The sequence below is a fragment of the Rhipicephalus microplus genome, chromosome X (genome assembly GCF_043290135.1).
Source record: "Rhipicephalus microplus isolate Deutch F79 chromosome X, USDA_Rmic, whole genome shotgun sequence".
NCBI classification, from domain to species: domain Eukaryota; kingdom Metazoa; phylum Arthropoda; class Arachnida; order Ixodida; family Ixodidae; genus Rhipicephalus; species Rhipicephalus microplus.
This window is the reverse complement of record NC_134710.1, coordinates 369,323,137-369,350,176: the sequence shown is the minus strand read 5'-3', so window position 1 is coordinate 369,350,176 and position 27,040 is coordinate 369,323,137. Positions and strand designations below refer to the sequence as shown.

Genomic DNA, 27,040 nt, shown 5'->3' with positions numbered 1-27,040 from the left:
TGTACTGCGGAGACTACGGCGTGAGCAGTAATCTTCGGCGAGTTCTGCTGCCCTGTTCATGTCTACGTCTTTCATCCTATCCTGCACCCAAAGCCTTACCTCCTCGGGAATTCCCCGGTAAAACTGCTCAAGTACCATCAACTCAATGACCTTGTCATGGTTGCCATAGACTTGCGCGCTTTTGAGCCATTCTTCAAAGTTGGCTCTAATTTGGTAGGCATAGTCTGAATGAGATTCGTTGCCCCTCTTAGAGTGCCTGAACCGCAGGCGGAAAGCCTCTGTCGATAGGCGACATTTTCGTAGCAATGCAGCCTTTACCCTGTCATACACCTCGGAGTCCTCTTTATTCATTCTTGCGATAACATCGGACACTTCGCCTGGTAGTACGCATATCAGTTTTTGTGGCCAAGTCTCCCTACTAAACCCTGCATTTTCGCATGCTCGCTCAAAATGCACGAGGTATAATGCAATGTCGTCACCCGCCTTGAAGGTGTGGATTAGATCCTTTATCTTTGATTCTCCACCCCCTGAATTTCGATTTCCCACGGACATACGAAGCTCCAGTTCTTTCAGACGGATTTCATGTTCTTTATCCTCGCGATCCCTCCTTATTTCCTCCTCTCTCTGTTCACGGGCTAAGCGCTCACGCTCCTCTTTCTTTGCCAAAATGGTTTCTCTGGCCTCAATGGCCTCTTCTAAACTCACTTCCTCTTTTCCCAAGTGCTCCAAAATTTGTTGTTTTCTTTTAACCGAGCCGACCGAAATATTCAGCTCCTGACAAATTTCGAGGAGTTCTTGGACCTTAAACTTCTCCATCTTAGATATGCACACCGTTTCTCTTCTAAGGTAATTTTGCCCACGAGCCACCCAATTCTTGGTCTGCGAATCAAAATTTTACCACAATCACCCTACCACGTTACCGACCATCTGCGCTAACGAGTCTGGCGAAAAGAAGAGCAAACACGCGGCACTCACCACTTCGATGCAGCCGACGCAGGCGAATCCCATAAGCTGCCAGCCACTGTTGCGCCTTTGTGTAGCGTGGTGCGGACTCGGGCCATCCGAGTCCCCGGAGAGGACGAGTAGAGAAGCCGGAGAAGGAGAAAAAAATGTTTATATACAGTATTTACATGGTAGCGTGGTACAACATGAAAAGAGAATCACACACGAGCGCCTCTGCGCTAGCGTTTTTATACATCGTCCGCTTTCCCAAGATCCCTTGCAAAGATAATTTATGCGCAGGATACTCCAATGAGATCGTCGTCTTCCTCTCCGGCCCCGAAGAGGGAAAGCCAAACACCGCCTCCCTCTGAACCTAGGAAAGGGGGCAAGGCATGCCCAGTTCGCTGTTTGGTGAGGGAGACCCCACGCGCCAGCGTGGCACCACAGTGAGATGACGTGGAATCCCATGCGCAAAGTCGCTCCCTGATGCAGCCAGGTTGACTCAAGCAAGGCAGAATACCCCGTACAGCTGCTGGGTCGACGCTGCTTCGGAGTGTTGCTCTCGGCGGCTGACAAAAGCTTGGCCAACGACTTTTGTGTCAAGAGGAGCCGGCGACGTGGTTTTTCCCGATTGTCCGCGTCCGTCGCCGTCCCGGTGCAGGGTTGACTCATCAACAGCTGCCAGGTGCCAGCAGGCCGCGAAGACCACGTGGAACTTGGGCGAGGCACAACAATACTGTATATGGCCCACGGATCTCATAGGCCAGCCAGTGGTATCAGCCGAGTGTCGTCCAGACATCCTCAAACCTGCGACGCCCGCGAGTTTCGCTGCGACTTTTCCGTATTTATACCCTTTCTGTTGTTTTTTATAGTATACGATTTCTGTTGTTTTTTATAGTATAAGATTCTTTTTTCCCCCATGCAGTAACCCTGTGGAACACCCTCCCCGACAGTATTGTTTCGTCCACCGACCGCCCGACTTTTCGCGAAAGATAACAATGCATCTGACCTCAATTGAAATGAATTCCTAGTTGAACCATGTTAGTAGCCAACTTTTAATGACTCATGCATTATGATGCTGATCACTTATGTATATTGCTGTTTTATTTCCAGTCTACTATAGTTTTTTTTCTGCTTGCTTGATTCCTTTCTTAGAGATGTTTTTTCTACCTTTCTTCGTCTTTTCTTCCTTTTTCGGCGTTTGTGTGATTAATAGTCCGTCATATATTGGTTGCCCCCGCCTTATGTCATGCCTCCGGGCCCTCAAGGCTTCAATAAATAAAATACGTTTTAAGCACGTTTCTTGCTGTGGTCCTGCTTGTGCAGTAAAACTTGAGAATTGTCCGTGTGCATTTGGGAGGTATAGGCTGCTTTGCGATGCCTCGCCGCCCGTGCCGAGATTATCCGTTGATTGGTGAAATATTAGAGTTTGCGCTTATCTTCGCTTACGCGAGAAAAAAAAAGAAAAAAAAAATGATGGGCGCTTGAGCTTCATCTTGAAGAGTAGAATGCGATAGCGTGATTAGAGCCCGCGCGCGTCGCCTTCAGTCGTTGAACGAGGAAATGTTAGTGAAGTGCTGATCTTTTTTCGACCCCGTTTTTTCCGCCGCGACCGAAAGCTTACGCTTTCCAGTGTTCGCAGCTTCAGTAGTTACTCCCAAGAGCACGTTGTTATTTTATAAGCAGTATTTTTTTTTATATGAAAGGCCCATAACATTGATATGTCTTTTTGTTCAGCAACGCTGAGAATATATGTCGATAGCCCTTCTAGTGACTTGTGCATGCTGCCATTGTTCTGCTTTCGCATGCAGGAGTTCCTGTAACTATGCTTAACCACGTTTATTCTGAGCTTCACAACTGTTTCTGGAAGTAACAAGCCGTTACAATGAGGCGATGTGACTTTATACAGTTTCCCTGTATTCGTACCGCGTTGCGTGCGCCGCCTCTACGCCCAAGGTTGATGCGCCTGTGTCGTGGATGGCTTGTCCCGTCGTCGTTACTCACTCGACACACGGGCCAAGTCAAGTCACCGAAAGCGTCACTGCGCGTCATTTCTGAGACAAAATGTAGGAAAAAAAAAAAACACCTCACTCCAAATGTTAGCGGCCTGGAAACTGCGTGCATGGTTTCATGAGCACGTAGAAACGTTTCTCGAGACGCCTTCGCATGACGTAATGATCCCGTGCTTGTAAGCACGGGATCATTACGTCATGCGAAGGCAGTGCCACTTCTTTGTGCACTACTAACGCAGGCCTATAAGTACATTTTATGGAGTAATATCTTTTACTATAAAAAAAAAGCGAACAGTATTTCGATGCTAATGGCAAAATTGTTGACCGCGTGTACTTGTTTACGGTCACGTGACAGGGCAGCTCGGGTAATTGAAGTTTCTACCACCAGGTCGCGTTACCGGCTATTTTCGCGAGTTTCAATAAAGAAATAAAATATAACTTCACTTTTCGCGAGAAAAGTAGCGCTGGTTTGAGTCACTATGAGGGACAATCTTTCCATCCGTGCAGTCATTTCATGTTATGGGCAGTTGTCGGCCGTTTCGAACAGTCCTAGAATGCCTATACTGTTGATAGTTATAGCGCGAGAACAAAACGACGACACAGAGACAAGAAGGACACGAAAGACACGAGCGTCTGTGTAACATCGTCATGCCATACCAACTAGCCCAAGCTGCCTATACTGAATGTAGAGTTGCGAAGTGCCGCCGTAATTCTTTTTGCGAATTAGTGAAGCGTCCGCTACACGTGTGTAAGGTCTCCCGCCCACCAGCGCAGCTGCGCACATTGTAATGGCTGCACTTTACCCATTCGTTGCGCAATTCACACGTCTGGACGCCTGGTGCGATTCTACGATTCTGTGACTCAGTATAGAAGGCGTTAAGGCAATAGCGTTAAGTTGACCATGTGGACTAAAATGGCGGGGGATGTTTCGGGGACCACAGCATTCGGTCGGTGTGGGAGTCTGTGTAACATTTCCGAAAAGATAATAAAAGAAATCAATAAGGTAACGTTTTAAGCTTTTCATCGATTCCTTATCTTTATCCGCTGGGTCATCATATAGGGATTTCAAAATTAGTGTCACTGTATATCTTCGTCGTCCATAAAAGTGTTGGGTGGACGAAAGTCGTTTGTGCGATGCTGGAAAAGAGGGAGGGGGTAGGCGTGGTGGCTTCGAGGGGAAAACAACGATAAGCTGCTTTCGGAGGCGCCAAGTTGAGCGCGAGCTATATACAGTGTATACACGCCGCCCCCATTAGGACTTCAGCACTTAGCTCGGGGTGAATGGTCTGCGCATCTGCTGGCCACTTTGCATCGCTCGCCGATCCATCGCAGGGCTCACTTTCTGGTGCGAGCCACCGCAATCTCACGCGAACGCCAATGTAAATGAGCCATGCGCACAGTGGGAGGCCACGAACTGGGCCAAGTCCGATAGCGGGTGCCTGTTTTTTTTTTATATATATCCCGAGTTTCACTCCGCATCGTACTCGTTCGTCCCTTCCTCGACCCGTTCGGTTCGCTTTCTCTCGCCCTCAGTTGCGATCGTGCACGCAGCGTCGCCGATGACCCGAGCCCGTCGTCTGGACGGCTCGTTGCGTGGGGCATGACGGGCGTTGCGGCGAAGCGATCGCCGGGGCCTCCGCCCCTGTTCGGGGTTAGCCGACCTGCGCCCCATGACTAAGCAGTTTAGGCGCACGGACCATAGCATCTGGCGACCTGCTTTCGCTGTGCTGCGCCGAAAGGTGGCGGTGGGGGAGTGCACCACGGCAGCTGCAAAGCGGCACCGTGGCCGCCGCCGATGCTCTGGCGAGAGGGGGAGGGAGGCGGTGACACGCATGGTGGTGTGCGGCGGCGGCAGTCGACCATGCTCCCGCGCAGTTTTGGCCCGTGAAAGCCGAGTCCCGAGAGTGCACTGTCGAAGGGGCCCGTACGCGACGTCCGAAGGACAACTGGGTCTCTCGCGAGGGCGTTTTTTTTTTTTCTTTTTTCGGACGCAGGTGATCTCGACCGGGGTATATCGTCTGGTAGGAAGAGGGGGAGACCGACGCCGCCCTGTGCGTCTTCGGTCGCGTCCCGTCAGAGCTGTCCCGCGACCTGATCCCTCGGGGTAGCGCCGCGTCGTTGTGTGCCCGTCTTCTACAAAGCTCATCCCGTGAGCATCACATGTGGCACTGGGGGGGGGGGGGGGGAGGGGGACGAAGCGAAGCAGTCTCGGCCTGCACGCACGCGCTTCGTTGGGCCGCCCATCCGTGAACGGCCGGAGTTGTCCGGCCGGTCTCCTCCCGGGCCTCCCTCCTCGAGGTTTTCCTTCTCTCTCTCTATTCTCCCTCTGGCTCTCGTCTCCGGCGTGGCCTTCCTCCTCGCCGGGCCTACTTCCTTCTCTTCATCGGGCACCACAACAGCGTCCTTAGCGTACGCAAGTGTGGCCCGCTTGCTGCCAGCGCGCGACCATCTTCAGACCATCGCGTAGACGCCGCCGCGCGCGTTGCTGTGCTTGTTGTGTGTGTGCCTTGCGCGTGTTTTTTTCTTTTATACGCCCCGACCCGTCTCTGACGACAGTGATCATCAGCGCAGATTATTAGTTCGGCTCTGCGGTCGTGAGTGCGCTGAAAGCGGTGCGGACCCTGGACGTTGTTTTTTCGTGATAGACTGGCTCCGTGCGCGGCAAAGAGCAGCTCGAGGTGGATAATCGACGTGCTGTTGACATCCGTGATTCACAGCCTGAGAAGCACTCTTGTGGTTCCCGAGGACAATCCGGCGACCCGTCTGGCAGTAGTGCAACATTGTGTTGTGGGTACCACGTTTGGTTTCGCACTGGCAACGAAACGTCATCGATTGGTGCCCCCCATTGTCATCGCACCGCGTGTGCCATCTCTTCCGTTCCACGCATAATTGCCGGCTGCTGCATGTGGGGATGATATTGCTGGCGCAGAGCAGAAGGATAAGTGGTGACCCGCGTAGCAACCCAGCGCCATCTCGCATCTGCAAGTTGTCTGCTTTACTTCCCCGGCGCGCGCACGGGTGTGCTATATTTGGGTGAGCGGCCTTTCTTTTTCCTTTCCCCGAGTTGTTTGGGAAGGGAGCAGCGAAGAAGCCTGGCCATCTAGGCTGTTTGAATCAGCCCGGCGTGGTAGTGCGCCTACGATCTGGCCTCTTGTGCGTCGCCCATCGAGTTCGGCACCCAGCGAAAACGAGAAAGCTTGCTTCGATCAGCAGACCCTGCTTGCACCGCCGCATCTGCCTGCTTTGTCCCCGAACTGCGACTTGGCCGCTTGCTAATCTCCGTTATCCCGCGCGTCTCTCCCTCCCCCACTGGTACTCCCGCTAGCCACCCGTGGTTCGCGAGATCTCGAGTGGCGCGCGATTCCGGAGCGCCTGGCAGGACTCAAAGACGGCGTCGTGGTCCTCGACCCACCCGCTGGTGAGCGCCCCTCCCCCATCGCTGCCTCCCGCCGTGTCGTTCTTGAGACAACGCAGTGCCGCCGCATGCTCTGGTTCCCTGCCATCGGTAGTATGAATGGGCGGCCGCTGTAGTATATAGTTATTTGGCGCCCATTCGGGGTATTTAGTGTGCGCGTGACCGTCGTGTTGCTCCCAGTCATCTTGCGTCTGCGCGTGGATGGTGTGTCGCGAGTGAACATTTCTGCGGATTTCATTTGAAATAGTGCGAACGGTTGCCTTCGTCGACTGCGGCGGCGCATCGTCAACCTTCGAACGTGAAGGCGGAAGCTCCTATCCCGCGATCGGCCGTGTCCGATAGTCGCTTCGGATTCTCGCGCGGGGTTTCGGATGCGCGAAGCCAGCGAACGAAGGTGCATCTACGCCGGAAACGTCGCCGCGGTGCCTCCGATCGGATTGTGCCTCTTGGAACTTTAGCCGCGCTCGCTCGCCGCGGACAGCGCACGCAGACGGGAAGAAGAGCAGCCGCGTTTGTTCCCCGTTCCATAGTGGCTCCGTCTGCAGCCTCCTCCTTCTACACGCTCCGGTCTCGCCGGGGTCCTCTACGTGGACTGTGCCGCGAGCGGTGCCCCATGTGTTCTTCATGGAGCGCGGGCGAGCCAGCCCGGGCCAAGTGCCGCCTCGTGCTCAGCTACGTGGGCACGCTGCGGCGGCGGCCGCGCGTCCCTTCGGTCTCGCCCCGCTACTGGGCCGAGCAGCAGCGCGATGAGGACGTCCGCATCTATCGACGCCCTTGGGGGACCGGCCACCACAACCACATCCACTGCAGAGTACGTGCCGCACGCTTCTCTCATTCTCTCCTATACATTGCCTTCCGTCACATCCAAAGTGATCGATAAGCGGCTGCGAAGTCGGGTCAGGTAATAGCGACGAGAGCAGCTGTGTAGCCCGTTACGTCAACGGAAGCCTTGTCCTCTTTCTTTATGACTTACGCATCAGGTATTATATACTGTAATACGCGTAACGGCCGGTACTTTATATAAGCGTCGTCGTGTTGTTCGCTGGCAGAAGCTTCACGATTTCTTCGCTGCTTAAACTTGTCGATTTCTCTACACTTTTCGGTGATCCTACAAAAGTGTTGCAGCGTGATATTCAACCGCCAGTTTTCACGCAAAATAACTTGCGCCGTCGTACGACCGTTGCAAGCGCGCGATGCTAAACGCGCGCCTGCACGCCGGTCCAGACGACAGTCGCTCTACTCCAGTTGCTGTATTTTCTGTTTTTTTTTTTTTTGCTCTTGAATGCGCAACAGCGTCATGGTGCGCCGCTTTTCCAAGTGCTACCGTGTCTCGCCTCTTCTGCTGCATTTAGTTGGTGCCGCGCATGCAGTGGCTGCTGCAAAGCCACGCCCAGTCGTCTCTGCCCCCGTTTCGGGTGTGCAAAGGGAAGGAAGCGTTCGCATTACGTCTGCCCGAGTTTTCTTTTTTATGTGTCGGCACCCGCGCTTCTTCGCCTGCTGCGAGGGAAGAAACAAAAAATAATAAAGCGGATGGCTCACTTCGCTGGCTGTTCCCGTCGCTCGAGAAATGTTAAAGTAGCTTGAACACGCCATCTTGCAAACGCCGAGCGTGATGACAGATGTTGTAGAAACTATATTCGCTCCTAATACCTTGTCTGTAGTATTTATAACGCTTACCCATCACAAGTTTATAAGATGCCGCTCTACTGAACGGGTTCATCCGCCGAGTAACGAAATTTTGATACGCTGTGCATGTGGCGGTTCGCATGTTGGGCGCATGCATACATGCAGGGTCGCACGTTGTGGGATTCTGCATGGCTTTGGCGGTTGCGTTCCGTTGACTAGCGAAAGGCATTTCCGGAGCCCTCCACTACGGCGTCTCTCATAATGATCAGTGGTTTTGGGACGTTAAACCCCACATATCAATCAAACTAGCGAAAGGCAAGAGAAATGCATTGTGCACTCGATTGAGACGCACGTGAGCGTATCATCAACATTTCAATTTTCTACTGCCGCGCTGCGCATTGTTCACTCCCTGTTTTCACCCAAAGCGCTTATCTGTGAAGGCTGTCGTGATTATACTTCGATGACAGAATCTCCACGATCTTGAACGGTGGTCTGTCAATTGGGTTGCCAAGTTGTGTGAAGCTTTGCGACGGCCGGATAAGTTATGTTTTGCTTTTGATGTTGTTTCGAAAACAATTCTTAACTGCGCGAAAATAGTGAAAAAGAACATCACGAAAGCAGACACATTCAGCAGGTCGAGCACGTGGTCATGGCTGTCAAAAAGCGTGTCGCATCAATAAGGGAAATGCGCGAAGTATTTGTGCTCAAGTGCAGGAAACAGACAGGCAGTCGATTGAGGGAGAGTTTCATCACGGGCCTATAGCGCTGCTGTCGATCGTCGATGACGTCGCGGAAATATGGCGAAGAGGCCATTTTCTCGCATAGTCCGAAAGTGTTAGCTGTTCACGATAATCTTATTAATGCATTGTCAGCATGTATATTATTATATATTGGTAGCCGATTAGGAGACTTGAGGCGATTCTTTTGTGTTCACGTTTTTTTTTTCAACTGGCCTCGAAAGTTACATGTTTTCACTTCCACAAATGATTTGTAGGAAAGCCTATATACGGAGTGAATAAATAGCCCACCCAACAAGTATTCTCTCGTTGCTCATGATTGTTAAAGCAGGATATCTGCATATACTGTCGCTGCGGTTAAGCTGTTCAGTAAGGGTGTGTACTGGGCCTAATTTGTACCTTTCCGGTTTCTCCATGTGTGTCTGCCAAACTAATTAGCACGTGCGTATGTGTGTGTTCACCCCACGTAAGCTAGAACGCAGGCGAACAGTGGTGAACAGCCGCTTCGAACCTCCAAGCTCTTTCGTCTGAGGAATTATCCGCTGACCAATCTCAGCAGGTCACCGTGTTATACTGTATGGCTAAAGTTCATGATGAAACAAACGCTAAAAATACACACTCAGAGAGGACACAGACAAGCGCTTACTAGCAACTGAAAATTTTATTTCGAAGCGAACACTAATAAATACATCACACGCACGTACGTCATTCCCAACTTCCCCTGTCATCATCAACAACGTGATGTAACAAAATATGCACTCCCATAATCGATGGCACACAGTTCTTGACACGTGTTTGCTTCCGGTTGTGTGTCATCGATTATGGGAGTGCATGTTTTGTTACATCACGTTGTTGATGATGACAGGGGAAGTTGGGAATGACGTACGTGCGTGTGATGTATTTATTAGTGTTCGCTTCGAAATAATATTTTCAGCTGCTAGTAAGCGCTTGTCTGTGTCCTCTCTGAGTGTGTATTTTTAGCGCTTGTTTCATCATGAACCTTTACCAACACGCCCAACTGGCAGTCAGGCTAAACTTCCCTCGAAAATCGAAGTGTCATGGCGTTTGTATAACTCGACCGCAGACTTCTGCAGCTATGCGGAAACGCCCGCCTTTCCTGTTGGGGTGAATGCGGGTGCTGGGCTGCGCTACCGTTTCGAGGAAGGTGAATGAATGCATCCCGTTTTGGGCCCCGTATACGTGCTATAACTGTGTCGCAGCGGCCAAGGTCGCGAGTCCGAATGCGGTCACATAGGAGGAGACCGCTTGTGATCGGGTCTTGATATGGGCAGCGTGTTTGTGGCTCTGCGAGTATGTATATTTATATATAGATACTTCTTCGACCTCGCGATAAGCTCTTGCTATAGTGTATTTCAAATGAGCCTTCCCAGTGGTTTTTCTTGGTCAAAGGCCTACTTTCCATGGCTGAAAGTGTCGCTGCATAGTTCGGTGACCGTGCGGTCACCGTTGCCAATCGGAATACCTGGTGCTCTATAAAAAAAAACCTGTTTCTGTTTTCAAGTTAGTCCGATTGTGTCTCCCCATGCGATCAGCGGTCAATCCGTTTAGTTCACCGTTGACTGCGAAGGAAAAATGAATTTGAAATAGTTTGCTGGCTTGTTAATAGGCATTCGGGTGATGCAAGGTCTTCACGTGCGCGTCGTGAACTTTTTTCCCCGTCGCGTGAATAATATTCGAGTGTGTTTAACAGCATTGCGAGCGGAGGTCATTTTTTTCGCGTTGCGCGCGAGTCCGTTGCAGTCGTGTGTATGCGTCGATCACGCTTGTAGCTCAAGGCCAGCCCATTCGACGAGGAAAAACGGCTTTGTTGTGGATGGTCTCGCGCCGTTTATATTTTTTTATTTGTTCGTTTTGAATGTGTACAATGGAGCCGCATGCTCCGTATATCCTTCGAGAGGCGCGCAACCACTCTCGTAATGATTCGCGGTTCCTCTCTGGATGCGTATCGGACACAATGGCTGCCCCCCCCCCCCCCCCCCCTCTCATGCAGAGTGTATGCGCGCGCGCTGATGCTGACACCGCGCGCAATAGAGGGAGAGGGCTAATCGATGTTGTGGTTGTACAGCTTGCGCGGAAGGTTTGTCGGTCTGTACCTCGGCGGTGGCGACCCCCAAACACTGGCGTGTTTTTCTGCAGCTTTTATTTTTCGTGCGCCCCTGCGGGGACGTTTCAGTACCCGTTGCTCCTTCGTTTTCTGATCCCAGCGCTGCTCTTGCGAAAGCCGGACAACAGCTAGAAGGTTAAAAAAAAAATAAACAAATCTTCGTCCCTTGACTGAAGATTTGACCGTGCCCGGGGCTTCCCTCTATAAAGCGGCTGTGGTTTAAACACTGGTCTGGACATTGTTTCAACGATCGCGCCAAGCCGTGTTGATTATGCAATGCTGCGGGACCGCGCACTAGTCGACATTTGGTGCCTGTCCCGTTTTCGGCCGCTCTTTCTACATTCATGTCATATAACCCTGTCCTGAAGAGTAGTCTCCTGGTCTTGGAAACTTTCGGTGCCTGTTACGCGAAACCTTGGTGAAGTTAAGACTGTGTATGGTACGTCATTTTAAAAGTGCGCACTCACAGTTTCGCATCATGCCGCTTCAGTGCAGAGACGCAAGTCATTTCTTGACACTTCTATAATTGTTCTTGTTCCGCAGACAGCAGTGTCATAACTGACTATTCCTATTCCCGCTTAACCGCCTCTTTTTCCGTCTGGTTCGTTTCATCTCAGGGGTCTCGGCACAACCTATGTACTTACGTCGCTTTGGAAAATACAGTATGAAATCTGGCGCCAGTACATTAGGGATTGACCAATTCTGTGCATATCGTGAAATTGGTTTTTTCTGTGATATTTTTGTGTATAAATGGTTTCCTATCGTCTCCATTCTGCACCTGACCCACGATGTTTTTTTTTGTTTTTTTTTACAATATTCGAACATCGTAACCGGACCTGTCTTTGAGCAATGCAGCGAAAAGTTGGTTGTTGTGTGGCCTCTTCTGCGTCAGCCTGATATCGGATGAGTTAGTTGCTGTAGACGTACATTGAAGGACATACGGGGCAAAATACGAGAATATGCGGCTGACATGTGCAATGTTTATACCTTTGGCATTTTAGCAGTGCTGGAAAACGAACACTATACACACAAAGAAGACAGTCATTTCTTCTTCGTGTGTTGTGTTCGTTTTTTTTTTTGTGTGTGTGTGTGGTCTATTTTTTTCTTCCTGTGGAACCGGCAAAGGAAAGCATAAAATGTTACATCGTATAAGTTGAAAAAAAAAAAAATCTATACCGCCGCAACGTATACACTTTCCTTGAACGGCCAAGGTGAGAGTATGCCTACGGCGAACTCGTCTGTGCGTTGGTGTAACGCCCCCGTTGTACAAATATCCTCTTGCGGCGTGTGCTTGATTCTAAGTCTGATCGCTCGCCCTGTGTTGACCTCCCGCTTGCATATTGTTTTCTTCATTAACAGGTGTCTTTAGGGGTTAAGCACATGCTCTGTCACGCATCGTCGGGCTAAGGGTTTGTTTGCGAACAACGATTTTGTAGGCGATTCCGAAGCTGTGCCACTAGCAGCATTACTGTCACGTGGTTATGTGCGTCCCCTTTGTGAGGTGGCGTTTTCTTTTTTTATCCGTTTGTTTTTGTAGCAGTGTGAAATTTTAGATGGCGTGAAGGTGGGTTAGTTGCAATGCAGTTTTTAGGCACTCATGCAATCTAAAGCTGTCTCTCGTGCTAATTCTCTCTCGGACTAGCAACTTAATATGTCGTGTAAGCAGCTCGTTGATCGTCATACTGATACTTCAATATCATAATTTGCTTGTACATGGCAGCACAGTATTTTAACACAAGTTCTCCAGTTTAAAAGGCCAGCTGCAATGAAACTTCGCACACTTCCAAAAGCCGATTTATAAGTAGTCTAGCTGGAGATGATGCTACATACCAAACTTCACTTTCAAAAGGCAAGTGGTTACATAGCTGAGAAAAAAAAATCGCCAACAACGCAATTTTTGGTACTATGTAGAAAAAACGATGCCTTTATAGCTGACCTGAAGTGACGAAGACCGCAGCTCGACCGTTGCAAGCGAATCTTCTGCTCTGTGCACCTTCTATTTGCGGCCACGCCCCAGAGTTTCAGAAGCCCGTATGGATTTCTTCACCTTGCTATAAACGGGTGTTGTCTATTTTCCCTTTTTAACCCTTCCGCCACCTTGCGGGATTCCCCAGAACTCATTTGTATTAGAGTTTCAATTCACATTGGAACTGTAATGGTAGTAACAATAGTTGTTGGACTTTTACGTTTCCAATCCACGATATGATTATCAGGGACGCCAGTGGGCTTCGGAAGTTGCGGCCATCTGGGGTTCTTTAACGGACGAAAATCTGAACACACGGGTCTCAAGCATTTTCACCACAACACGGCCGAGCCGCATGTGCAGGACACCGCTCGTGCATGGGACCGGAAAGTCCTCGAGAAGGCGGTGTCACCCGAGATGTCGTTTACCGACGCGATCTCATCTTCCTTCATTCCTCTTTCGATCTTATCGGCAAACTTGGCGAAAGAGAACGACCAACAGTCGTTATCTTTTATCACCGTCCAACGACTGCGCCTTCCGCGTGTAAGCGCAATCAGTGAGGTGTGTCACAGCACGCACTTGACGGAAGCCAACAAAGGAAATCGCCGATGTATCCATCTGTATACGCCCCGCCAACGAGCCGTCCCATCACGTGCCCTTTTGTGACCATACAAGGGCTCCTGAGCTGCTTTCTCGTTCGACGCGAAATGAGCCGCTCATTACAGTGTGCCATGTTTTCCTGCGATTCGTTTTCGGGCGCCACCGCGTTGCGGCTCCCCGCCGATCCATCAAATATGCCTCAAAGACAACGGTGGAGAAATCCTTCACAAGGTTGCAATTTTCAAACTGTTTGTCGTGCCTGTCGCGGAGTTCCTTGTGCCTTGGAGTAAGTCGATAGTTATAGCGCGAGAACAAAACGACGACACAGAGACAAGAAGGACACTCTGTCTCGTCGTTTTGTTCTCGCGCTCTATCCTCATGCCATACCAACTAGCCCAAGCTGCCACACTTCAAGTAAGTCTTAAGTGCTGAACAGCGGTCAATCCTTGGTAGTAAAGCTGCACGAATGAAGGTGGTATCCCCCCCCCCCCTTTCTTGTGCTTTTCTTTGAAGCTTCACGATTTGAAGTCGCTGCCGGAAATTCGGAAATGGTGACATGGCAGCCACTGAAACGCGACGTAGTGTCATTTTGCGATCGCGTATAGCGGCGCGTTTTCTCGTAACTCCGACACTAGTTGCTCGCAGTGTCCGCGACGAAGAGTAGCTCTAGGACCGCCTTTGAGTCGCAGAGCACAGTTCATCGATTTGCTGTTGTTTAAAGAGAGACTACAAGTGAAATAGTAAATTAGTTTAGACTAATAAATTATACCTTCAATGCCGTGGTGTCTTTAATTCCACCGTCGTAATTAATGTATGCGAAACTCAATCTCAACCCGTCGCGGTGGTTTATAAAGTTTACGGTGCTCGACTGCTGATCCGCAGGTCGCGGGATCGAATCTCGGCCGCGGCGGCGCTGCATTTTCGATGGGGCGAAAATGCTTAATTCCTTTATATGTACATCCCCAACAATTATGAGAAATAAGAATGGTAAGTTGGGCGAGTAATGGTAAGTTGGACACAAATAAAAGAGAGAGAGAGAAAGACTGACAGTTGCTTCAGTTAATACTCCGCGCTTGTCTGTCCTTTTCTCTCCTTTCTTATTTGCGTCCGTTTTTTGCGCAGTTATATTATGAATTATGAGAAAGACCATGTCTCGAAAGTTTCAGCTTTAAATGGCGTCACTGATTTCAAGAACACGTGTTCTTCAGCAGTTTGGCCTAATTCGTTCAAAGAAAGTTCCACAAACTTGCTATCTCAGGTCTCTGGCTCCCGCGGGATACAATGTACTTCATTTCTCCTGATTAGGAGCAATGCGTATAGGCCCCGAAAGACGCCGTTGAAAAAGCTGCGACCGGTGGGGTAACTTCGAAGGTGGCGTCGGCACCCGCATTTTCTGCTTGCGCGTCTTCTCGCAGCAAGCGTGTATTTTTTTGTTTTTTTTACCGTGAAAGAGTAATTTTACTAATACGAGCAAAACCGTTTGTCTCTTTAGCATGCCTTCAATTATGCCGGGAGAGCCAGTTAACAAGTTCGGAACGGAGAGGAATCGCCCGTGTGCTCTACTTTCTCTCCAGCGATGTATGCGAAAACAGAACTTTCGTAACACGGCTAACGCCTGCCCCTGTGCATGGCTATTTTTGGAGCTTGTTTCATTTTCCTGTTTTGGGTGCGCGTACGTCGACATCGTCTGGTGCAACGAGTTCCTCTTGCGTGGACCGAGTGAACTAGGAGAGCCGGGATTACTCGGGCAGCTGGCGGCCGTGACGAAAAAAAGAAAAAAAAAAGAAACTGCTTAGAGATGAAAACAAACAAACGCAAAGGGACGGTGGCCGGTCGGTGTGTTCACGCAGGGGGAGCTGCCGATCGAGGAAGTCGACGGCGGTTGCATCTGCCACCACGACGCGCGCGCGAAGCATTCCGATTGCGTGCGCGATGGCCCATATGCGTGCGTGCACGGCTCAAAGAGTGTTTGGTTCCTCGTTGGCTTCCTTCGGCGCTTGTATTAGGGCTGTCTGTCTTTCTCACGTGGCGCGCATGTACCGCGTTTACTTCAGTCCTGGCTGACGCTCGAACTTCGGGACGGTCAGGAAGAAATCTTGTCTCGAGTAAGACGAATGAAACAAGCATTGGGCTGCGGGATAAAAAAAAACACAAAATGGTGTGTGTGTTTTTTTTTTCGAAGATCGTCGCGATCGTATGCGACATTACCTCGTCGTTGCCTTCTTCATCAACGTCGCTGGTATTGTTTTTCTCGTTTTTTTTTTTCACAGCGATGGCTACAAACGTGACACTATAATATACGCCCAAACAAAATAGCCGATGCCAGCAGCGGTGGTCACATTCTGATGAAGGCGAAATGTAAGAGGCCTGTGTAGTGCGCGGTGTGAGTGCACCTGAAAGAACACCGGATGGTCAAACTTTCCGAAGCGCCCTGTGCCTCGTGATGGTTCTGATAGAAAAAATCCCTGATATTATCGAACAAAATAGCGTGCGCCAACCCTTCATGCGTCCGTTATATGTTGACTCACGACTTCATGTTGCCCCGCCACGGTGGTGTAGTGGTCAATGATGCTCGACTGCTGGCCCGCAGGTCGCGGGATCGAATCCCGGCCTTGGCGGTCTCATTTTCGATGGAAGCGAATTATGCTTCAGGCCCGTGTGCTTGGATTTGGGTGCGCGTTGAAGAACCCCAGGTAGTCGAAATTTCCAGAGCCGTCCACTATATACGCAGTTTTGCATAATCATGGCTTTGGGGCGTTAAAACCCAATTATTACTTTCATGTGGCGGGGTTGTGATGTTGTATGCCGTGACGTGACGTTTGGGGCATGCTGTTCTCGGCTGCTTACGTTCGCCCAAGAATCTAAACTAAGTTTCCTGGATTTTTTTTACAGTAGAAGTGTTAGGCCTACGCCCGAGTAAATACGGTACTGCGCACCGCGTCAGCCGAGTCGCGGCGGCCGCCCTTTGCGTGCGCGCGCCTAAAAAACGGGGACGCATCGCGTTCACGCGCTCGGGACTGATCCTGCGGCATCCGTGTGTGCGTGTATGGCGCCTGGCATCGTTCTCGGCTCTTTCACGCGTCTCTGTTTCGTACCCATTTTTGGGAGATGTCTCCCTCCAAAGGTCACCATGATCATCTGCCGGCAAGCTCAGCGTTCGTAGGTGAAGAGATAAAGTTGAAGATGCGAGAGATGTGGCGGTTTTCAGGTGTCGATTGATAATTACTTTGAGGTGCTTTGCGCGTCGAAACCACCGTATGAACTCGAGGCACGCTGTATAGCGGTGGACTGCGGATGAATGTTGATTTATTGATTGATATGTGGGGTTTAACGTCCCAAAACCACCATATGATCATGAGAGACGCCGTAGTGGAGGGCTCCGGCAATTTCGACCACCTGGGGTTCTTTAACGTGCGCCCGAATCTGAGCACACGGGCCTACAACATTTCCGCCTCCACCGGAAATGCAGCCGCCGCAGCCGGGATTCGATCCCGCGACCTGCGGGTCAGCAGCCGTACCTTAGCCACTAGACCATTGCGGCGGGGCGCGGATGAATGTTGGCCTCCGCAGAGTTGTTAAATGTGCATCCGAATCTAAGTACACGGATGTTTTAACATATCTCTCTTCTATCATAATTTGGTCGCCACTGGCAGGAATCGTACCCGCGTCCTCGACCTTATAGCAGCGTGACACCAGGCGTGCAATGTTGCACCGCGTATTTGGTCGCGGGACCGTGACGAGCTGTTCTCGTGGCACGTCGAGTGCGCTGCTGTTATGCGGTGCGACGGGGTATAGCGTCTCTGTTAATATCCTTCGCTGTTCGTGGAAACAGTGGGCGTGGTTTCAGAACTTAAACCTGATTGTTTTGCCATTTTTGGAATCTGTTCGCACCATCGACGGTTGTGACGGCAAATGTGTGACAACTCCTCGAATTCTGTAATTTATTCGATTTTATATAACGTAGCTCGATTGTTGTGACGGAAAAATGTGTGACAACACCTTGAAGCCTGTAATTTATTCGATTTTATGTAACGTAGCTCATTACTTTTCGGATTTAGATTGTAGCATGTAGAGACCGTATTTGAGGAAGAAGTTGGGGTTCGTATTTAGTGACATAGTTCACAGTGACCTCTTGCGGACCCGGACGTAGAAGATACTCGCACGTGGTTAGCGAATTTGGCTCCTTTTGTCGCCGCGTCTCGTATGCTTGCTTTATAAACTGTTTTACAACTTATGTCCTTGGTGTGGTTGCGCATGAGGAACCAGGTAGGAAACCGGAGCCAACTCGATGCATCGATGAGCGACGACGACAGTTCAGGTATAGTTTAACCGTTAACGTTCATATCACAATGATACCCCCCTCGTTCCATGCAACGTGGCGCCGTGAAGTCGCCCGTATGCTCTCATTTTCTGCCGCGCTAAAAGCGGGCCAGTTGTGAGAAAGAAAAACACAACGTGGATAAGGGAAGTAACGTTCCCTTGGCTTCGCCTGTTACGCATCTCGCATTGTTGTAGCGTGCGCGCCGTGCAAACAGTGCAAGCGGCGCAGACGTTCACCTTACTCGGAGCAAAGTGTATATACTCACGGGGGTGAGTGCGACAGGTGCAACAGCGCTTTTTTTTGAGTGTCCTTACGGCGCATGGGATTCGCTCGCAGGATTTCAAGCTGGACGGTTGTGCCCTCGCGATCTCCGACTTCAGCGTAGCTCCCGCCGACTGGTTCGCCCTCCGCGGTCTCCTGACGCCGTGTAGCTCTCGCATTGTGGCACCCCGCCCTTGGACTGCTTCGACCGGATCCCCACTTTCCTATCTCCTTCTTTTTTCCTCTCGTTGGCTGTCTTCTTCTGCTTCTACTTTCCTTCTATTCTTTTTATCCCTCCTTCCCCCCTCCCCTATAAGGCACTGCGCCGTGTCGCCTGAAGGCAGACAGAAATTAGGTGCCTTTTTCCTCTTCATTGTAACCACTACCACCACCACGGCGCATGTAACGCGTGCATAATCGATTCCCAGTATCTTTTTTCTCCGCGGCATTGCGTGATCTTCCTCGTGCACATCCGGCTTGAGCGCCACCAAGGGGTTGGCGGGCGGACGTGCTTTGACGGTGGTCCGCCGCACTTTCGGCGTGCCGTCCTGCAAGCGGGGTCACGTGGTCTGGATTTGCTTACGGCTCGTTTGTTTCTTTCTTTCCTGCCTGACACTTTTTTCCTATCCTCGTTATTCTTATTTTGTCAGACTCACCGTTGCGACGATTTCGTCACTCTTTTTTTAATCGTCGCGTCGAGTGTTCTTGTGGCCGAGTGGCGACAAAGAAGTTGTCTCGAATGTTCCGAGCCGGTGGTCTACACGGAGGGCTCGACACGCGTGTCCAATTCTTTCGCAGCGCCCTTACGTAGCTCTGTGTCGATCGCGGGGCTCCATTTTAGCTCTACACACAAAAGGAGGCGGAGTTTGACGGGAGGGGAAAGCAGAAATGGTGTGGCCGTTACATATTCGGCTGCCTTCGGACTTCGCAATTTAGAGTGCCCACACGCAAAAAGAAAGTGTTAGCCAATTCGTCATGTGTGTATATATATATGTGCACACGCACTGCCGCGTGTTGTCGCTTCGGGCATATGGGCCGTCCGATGGGATAATGGACCGGTGTAATATATCCGTTCCTTTCTGTCTCAATGGCATGATTTGGCCGCAAAAGAGACACACACAAGAAAAGGAACACTCAAACGACAAGCACAGGCGGCCAAATCATGCCATTAAGTAAATACCAACTAGGCCAACAATCAGTATTATTACAATATATTTCTGTCTCCTTGCTGTGTCCTCCTTGTGAAGCGGTATTGTGTCCCGAGTGCCTCCTTTGTCCTCTTTTTTCTCGATTGAAGCGAAAGGGGAGGGTCTTTGTCGTCGCCACAGACCTCCTTCCGGCCTTTGTTTCTTGACTGTGCTGTGGGAAAGCAAGGCTAAAGGCCACACACTAAAACGCACCACTGATGTGGTCTGGGAACGAAGGGGGCAAAAAAAAAAAAATATCTGGAAGACTCAGCCTTTCACATTGTATCGCCATTCCTCTCCTCTCTCGTGCTTTGGCGAAAAACAGCGAAACAATTTTCTGAAATGACATCGTCGATGTATGCTTGCAATAAACGATAGTGTCTGAATTCGTGCCATATAGTAAAACACTTCTGCACTTTGGGCTGGACGTGTTAAAGGGATGCCTGTTCTGACCTGCGAATTCGGTTATATCGGCAGTTGCGCTGTGCTAAACATAGCTCGCGACGCTCCACATTGGTTTTGGTACACTGTATTTCGATTCTCAGTTATCAGTTACCAATAACTTGTGCTTGCTGCGTTGTCTCACCACTCACGCCTCCCCCCCCCCCCCCCCTCCCTACCCCATTCACACATACAATCGTGCGCTGCCTCAGTATCAGTCGAATATCGCAGGGCCAATAGCCGATAGTTCCCGCGATTGTCTTCGTACGATACATCACGCTGCTTTGACGTCGTTTGCTTTCCTTCTGCAGATGCATCACCTTGATCGCAATCTGCCCTAAACGAAATGTGCACGTTTATTCTTTGATTCGATAGTGTGCACTCCCGAAGGGTGTACATCCGAAGTTTCTCGCTGCAAATACATGTTTCATTCTTGCAAGTATATGTTGCGCGTGACATCGGCCTTCGTCACACGATTGTGCGAAAAGTGGCTGAAAACCCTTGCTGGGGTTCCCTTCCGAGGCCGCACGCGGGCCAAATTTAGCCGGAATGACGATAGTTATAGCGCGAGAACAAAACGACGACACAGAGACAAGAAAGACACGAAAGACACGAGCGCTATCTTTCGTGTCCTTCTTGTCTCTGTGTCGTCGTTTTGTTCTCGCGCTATAACTATCGTCATGCCACACCAACTAGCCCAAGCTGCCACACTTCTTAGCCGGAAGCTTAGTCACTCGCAGAGCGCCTTCTTTCGTGCTGAACGCACGTGGGTGGTGCTTGCCGTACTCGTGTAAACGCGTGGTTTTCAGCAAAACGCGCCTATTATTAGTCCTCTTCCTCTAGGGTATGGTCGTGCCGGCGTGCAACCGCGGGGCCTGTCTCTGTTGATTTGCCGTCTGGTGTGGCTCCGAAGATATGCGGCCTCTGTATACTCCTGCTGCCTTCTTTCCCTTAATGGTCCGTTGATTACTGCTGTTGCTGCGCTACGAGAACGTGGGCAGCCTGTTTCAAATGCTGGGAAGCCACGGCACTTGTCGGTCCCAGACTGGCAGCCGTATACCTCGTGCGACTCGAGAGTTCGCCATTACGCTCTTTGCGACACGAAGTACGTGTACAGGCCGCTCATTTATTTATTTAGAACTGTTGCAGGCCAATACTTTGGCCCAAGCAGGAGGGGCATTACAAGAGAGAAAACGAAACAAAAGAAAATATATGCATGTAAATACAATGCAACACTAAATGGACATGATGTATCGAAAAAGATTTGCGTCCCATCTTACGAGGGGCAACGCCGTTTTGTTTTCATTGTCCCATCGGACCATGCACGAGCATCGAAGCGCGTGCGTCATCCTCTCTGCTTGTATTCTGGTCACCGTAAAAATCCGTCGCATTATAGAATTAGCTATTTCGTCCGCTTCCACTGGTCCGCGGTGTTGTTACTGTGGTCTCAGAATTGGCTCAGAACGCTACCACTGCAGAAACTTGACGTGGTTGCCTATAATCCTTCTTTCATGTATATTACAGGCAGTCGTCTTTCTGTTTGCACGTACTTCGATTTTCAAAGCGCATCCTCGCGTTTGTTTGACGCCGAAGTCTGGCCTGTGTTGTTAATGCTGTTGCGTACGGATAGCAAAGCGACAGGTCTGCTCGTAAGTTCGTGAAGAAAGCGCAACCTGAAGTGGGCATCTCGCTGCGAAAAAAACATGCGTCGCGATTTCCCCTTCCACCGTTACACGTTGATGCTCGCCACCTTGCTAACATTCTCAGTCGTCGAATGCTCCGAGAAACGTCTTCCCTGAAACTGTCTCACTGAAACTGCACCCGCGCGCGCTCTTCATGTGTTACACGCTCCTATAGTCTCGTTACACATCGTAGGGGGAAGGACAATGAATGAAACGGCCTGCGACGTTGTTCTCGAGGTGGTTCGAGGGTAGCGCCGCCGGGACTCGGCTGCCGCATCGAGCGTGTGACGCTTTGCGCTCGGTTTCGCGCTCCCGGCGTCAGTAGCATCAACAATGAGACAATTTTCGGCGGACGAAAATGGTGTGTGCCTCGACGCCGGTGTCTTCCGCACTTGCTGCCCGCGCCGCTCTAGAAACGGGGAAGACGTTCCAGGCAGCCGTCATTGTGTTCACGCAGATATTTGGTTCGGGAGCGATTCCACCCGAAGACAAAAAAGCGGACCCTGTGGGACCAGAGAGACGCACGCGTGCGGGTTACAGGATTGCCCGAGGAGGAGGAGGAGGTGTCCTGTGACCGGCGCGGCTTGGCGAGAAGAGCGTTCGACCGTGACCGAGAGCCCGTTAGCCGCGCTATCTGATCGCACTTCTTTCGCTCGCTGTCATTAGTCTTCTTTTTTTCCTGTGCGCGCGTTCTCGCCGGCTGAAGCTGGTGCCGGCACGCGGCCGCTAGTCTGGGCCCGATGTCCGCGTGCCTGTATGTCAAAACCCCGATTCCGTTGACAAGCTTGCGGGCCTAATGTAATGCAATAGAGCAGTGGTTCTCGGCCATGGCTGTTTCGGGAGCCCTCTGTGGACCAGTGGAATTGATGGGGACACCTAGGAGCGAGGGAAAATCAGCAAAGGGGTGGGGGGAAGGGTCGATAAATGAACAACACCACACATGCAGCTTTTATTTCTCCCTGGCAAAGAATGGTCAAGATGAAGTGCCACGCCAATTCGACCGCAACAGCTTTTTCAACAAGTTTCACGTTCCGCAACCACATCCGACCTGTTTCTAGCGACGTTTGCTCTTCCAATATGCAAGACTAGAAAAACTATATGTCGTGCGAAAGGGTGTTACGGGTAGGAGGTCGATGGTAGGTACGGCGGGTTTTCTTCAGGGTGTAGCAGGCTCCACGCCGTCGTCCGCATAGCTGATTTTCGCCATTGAGGAGACCCGTTAAGAAAGGTAGAACGAAGGTTTATTTGCATGATAGTTGAAAGATGAAACTGTACAGGGATTCAGACTGGGCCAAACGTAACAAGGGCAACAGAAGCTTCGCAGCCATCTTGGAGAAGAAGGGAAAACCTAAGTGCCCCGCCGCAATGCGAGTGTCGCGCCGGGTTTTTTTTTTCTCGTTAATTTCTTTTTTTCGAAAACTTCTTTCGTGGTCCCCCACAAATGGCTTCGCAGAACCCTGGGTGCCCGCAGACCCCCCTCCCTTGAGAACCACTGCAACAGAGGGTGATTGGAACCCCCAAGTTCTTGCGTTCTTTTGCATTCTCCTTGCGCTTAATTTGCCAGCTGCATACAGAAGAATGCAACGTATTTGATACCCTGAGACTTGGTGACCGTAGTTCCAAAGAATAGAAAAAAATATGTTATTGCAGCCCAGCGTAACCTACGCGGTCGGCTATTGAGATCCCATTCTTGGACATGACTGTGGTGTGGAAAACGTGCATCATCGCGAACGCCTTCACTACTGCAGGTATCTTCCACCACAGCTGCCTTCAGCGCTATAGGAAGAATACACGTGTCTTAAAATGGCGCAATAGAGAAGAAATTATGATCGAAGAGCTCCAAGTAATAGGATATATTCTATTACTCTGCGCTCTTCTTTATATTTTATATTCGCGGATTCACCACGGCTTAAACGTTGAGAAACTGCGAGCTGCAATACGCCTTATTTTCGGTGTGCCTCTTTTTATTATTTTATTTTCCCGTGGTGAAGAATGCATTTTAACTCGTGATGGCGAAAGCCTCGCTGATGTATGGGTTCGTGCGTGCCTTCTGTATACAGCGGTCTTTGCGTATACCAATCTCGTTTAAACGTTCCGCCCGGAGGAGCGAAGTAAGCAGACCTATGGGGGTGACATTTCCGGGGTGCTATAGTCGGCATTCTTTGCAGGGCTGTCACGCAACTATAGCTGCGGCAAGGTTACGAGACCTCATCGGCGAGGTCGCGTGTGCTTTTCTTTTCCTCCTATTTGGCTCGCGGCACCCGCAGACCGCTACAGCGCATACCGTTCTCGCGTCGTTGCGTAACATGTGGTCGCTATTGCCAATAACGGTGTGACACGTTGTGCGGATTGCAACCACACTTTGTGTGTGTGTATACCTTCGGTTCTGTAAAGTGCGCCCGCGTGGTATCTCAGACAGGCCCGCATGCCAGGAACTCGCCCCTCGTTCAGACGTGCGTGGGCTTCGGATTCGTTTCGTGACCTGGGAGGATAATGTAGTTGGAGAACATTCACAACGTCTTCCCCGTGTATTGCTTTAATTTCTTGCAAGTTTTCGATATGATGAAATTTATACCTTTACGAAAAGAAAGAGAACCTAGAGGTCGTGCGTTTAACGACATGACTCTAGCGAGCATTGATTAGTTGTAGCCGTGCGATGTTATTATTCTATTTTCGAATGATCGTGCATATTGAATTTCGTTCCTAATTGGCGTTCGTGCACACTGCGCAGTTTGCGCAGATTGGCTGCGAAGCTAATTGAAAGCTAATTTCCTTTATTCTATGTTCGACAGTTGTACTTGGTGCACTCGTTTCGATTTTCTTTCATATTTCTTGCTTTTTTTATCGATTGTACCCCCACCCCACCCCCGGTATGTAATACCCTCGTAAGAGTGGTATTGTGAATAAGATAAAATGTGAAAAAGCTCATCGCAAAACTTGTAAATGTATCCGTGACAACTTCGGAAAACTGGCCAGTGTCAGAACACGATAGCTTCACGGATCGTGAACATTAGACACTTCGTGATAAACGGAGTGACTGATTGAAGGTAATCTGGTTGTAGCTTTGCGGGCGGTGAGCCTCGGCTGACATCTGATGATCGCCTTGCGGGAAACATTTGTCGCTTGCACAAGTTGAGGTGTTCATTTTTTCATTGGCGTGAGGACGTTGGGTTTCATTCGGAGGCGGCGTACCGATGGAATAACATTGGGTACACGCTAACCACCCCATGTTGCTCGTAAGAGTCATAACGCACTGTGCGATTTCGACAAAACTTACGTATGAAGGAGAGCGGAAATTTGAGGGCTGTCTTTCTTCTTCTTAGTTAGACACAGTATTAATGAGAACTGAAACGCGAGTGGTCTGTTGGTTCCCATTCACAGTTTAATTAATTTGATGAGTTTCTTGCAAAACAAGTTTGTTAAATCTCTCTCTCGTTAACACGCGCATGCTCGCGCATGTTGGTGCTTCCAAAAGGCTCGTGCTGAACAGGCACTGCTCCCGACCGGGCTGCAGAAACTAGGTGCCTTTTTCCTCTTCTAACCACTAGCACCACCATGCTGAAGCCTCTCGCGGCGTATAGCTGCGTGCATTCCCATATTTCGTACATTCCGTAGCTTTGTGCGTGTGTGTATATTTCAGTCACTTTTTTTTTTCTTTTGCAGCGATGCGTCTTTGCGGAGTGCATCTGCCCGCGATAACGTCGGAACCGGTCGGTTACCATTGTGGCGCCCGCAGTCGCGTTCGCAAGGGGGGAAAGGGGGGGGGGGGGGTGATCATAGTGCGGTATATAAAAGGCGCGAAGACGCTTTGCGCGAGCGTCCTCTTCGCCAAGTTCCCGCGTACGAATACACACGGCGCGGACCCGACGGCGTAATGATGCCCTCCGTGTGATCCGCATCAGCTCTGCCTTCACCGAACGTGCGCATGCCTGCATGGTCGAGGAAGCCTCTGCCGTCATCTTTTTCCTGCTCGGGTGGACGCATTCTTTCGCCCCGTATACGTGAGCGGCACCCGTTGATGAGCCTTCGGCCGTTTGCCTTGGAAAGTTGCACGCGAGGCCGCGTGCGAAATGATTAGATAGTCGAGTGGGCGCCGATAATGTTGTCGTTGGGACGGCATGGGCTTGTTCACTATAGACTTTTTCTTTCTCTCCCTCTTATAAGGACCGCTGAAGGTTAGTTCCGCCTTCATTTGCCCGCGTACCATTCTCGAATCATTTCCGGCTCACTATGTCACCTTATGCTAGAATCAGGGGCGTAGCCAGAAATTATTTCGGAGGTTTCATTCAACCTTCGTGTGTATGCGCGCGTGTGTTTGTAGTATGCGTTTATATCAGCCTGACTACGCCCACTGCAGGGTAAAGGCCTCTGCCATGTTCCGTCAATCGACCCGGTCGCGTGCTTTCTTCTGCCACGTTATACCTGCAAACTTCTTAATCTCACCTGCCCACCTAGTTTTGTGTCGCGTTCTGTGAATGTATGTAAAGCCGTGCGAAAGCGAAAAACTTCGGAGAGTCCCTCTCTACGCCAAGGCTACAACAAAGAACGTCTGTACACCATAATGAATTACGTCATAAAGTTTCGCAGTGAAGGCGAGCACCCTTTTCGAGTATGCTATAACGAAGCAACCTTTTCTGCATGCGGGGCTTTGAATTTGCTGGCCGTGGCTGTTAATTGCCATGGCCAGCTGGCTTACCGAATGGTTCATACGGAAAACGGGCGCTTGTATAAAGGATCGGTTTGTATGTGTATACGGTAATAACGCCACCAGTACCATTCGGGCTACCGAGATATATAGTGGTTCAGGTTTTCACGCATCAAAACCACGATGTGATAATGAGGGACGCCCGGAATGTAGGGCTCCTGAATCTTTGCTGGTTCTTTGAGGTGCACCTAAATCAAAGCGCACGGGCCTCTATCATTTCGCCTACACCGAAATGAGGAAATATTTGCGCGGCTGTACACGTACCATTTCTGCCCCATTCGGCGTGCGCATTTAATAATAATAAAATAAAATAAATAAACGCCTCCGTGGTGAGACACCGAGACTTCTTTGGTAAGACTGCTTTTGATTGTTTGTTTAATGTTCATGCTCGCCCTTAATTTTCAATTCACGACTCCTCATTTCGTTCGCGTCTCGTAAAATGTTCGAACTGGGGCGTGCCAGGCGTGTCAATGCATGCAGTGCGTGGCCCCTTACCACAGCGTATCGTCTCGTCTTCGCCTGCTGTGTCCCGTTATTGCACGCGCAGCACTCACGATCGCCTCTTCTCGCCTCCCCCGCCTGGTGATCACGCGCTGTAACGGTTAGGTTATTTAACTTGCACCTTTGTGCGCCGAAGATGTCTTCTCTGGACATACTTCGCGCTCCGTTTGCCGCTGTCGTGACGCTGGCGAAGAAAGCGAGGCTTTTATTTTCGAAGAACATCCCACGCTTCTGCTATTTAGTGACGTCATCGTGCCGAGCGAACGCCTCGTCTTCGTGGAATAAGGCGTTGGCAGTGCGCCGGCGGCTCTTGCGCAATGGGTGTGCTTGCGCGCCACCCCGATTCGCGCTTCGCGCCGTTCGCTGGTTTCGTGGTTGCCGCGGTAGGTGGCGTAACCGTCGCGCCTCGCCGCGACGATCTCGAAGAATTCGCCGGTGCGCGCGAATGTTGGACGGAGTTGATACGTGCTGCACGAATGGGAGGTGAATCAAAATTTCGCTAAGGACTTCCTCGATGACACA

The 27,040-nt window shown here is 50.5% G+C and overlaps 1 protein-coding gene across 2 annotated transcripts in view; it reads left to right on the top strand.

Annotated features, from left to right (window-relative positions):
• Positions 1–27,040, top strand: part of Cip4 (formin-binding protein 1-like Cip4) — a 254,028-nt gene that overhangs the window by 109,104 nt on the left and 117,884 nt on the right. Inside the window, exon 1 of one of the 2 annotated variants that reach the window (XM_075879954.1) lies at positions 6,624–7,180. The exons of the other annotated variant lie outside the window; for it this stretch is intronic. Within the exon in view, the coding sequence (XP_075736069.1) occupies positions 6,983–7,180 (198 nt within the window). The 5' untranslated portion in view covers positions 6,624–6,982. Of the gene's footprint in view, positions 1–6,623; positions 7,181–27,040 lie in introns of those variants that run through there. 2 annotated transcript variants of the gene reach the window in all.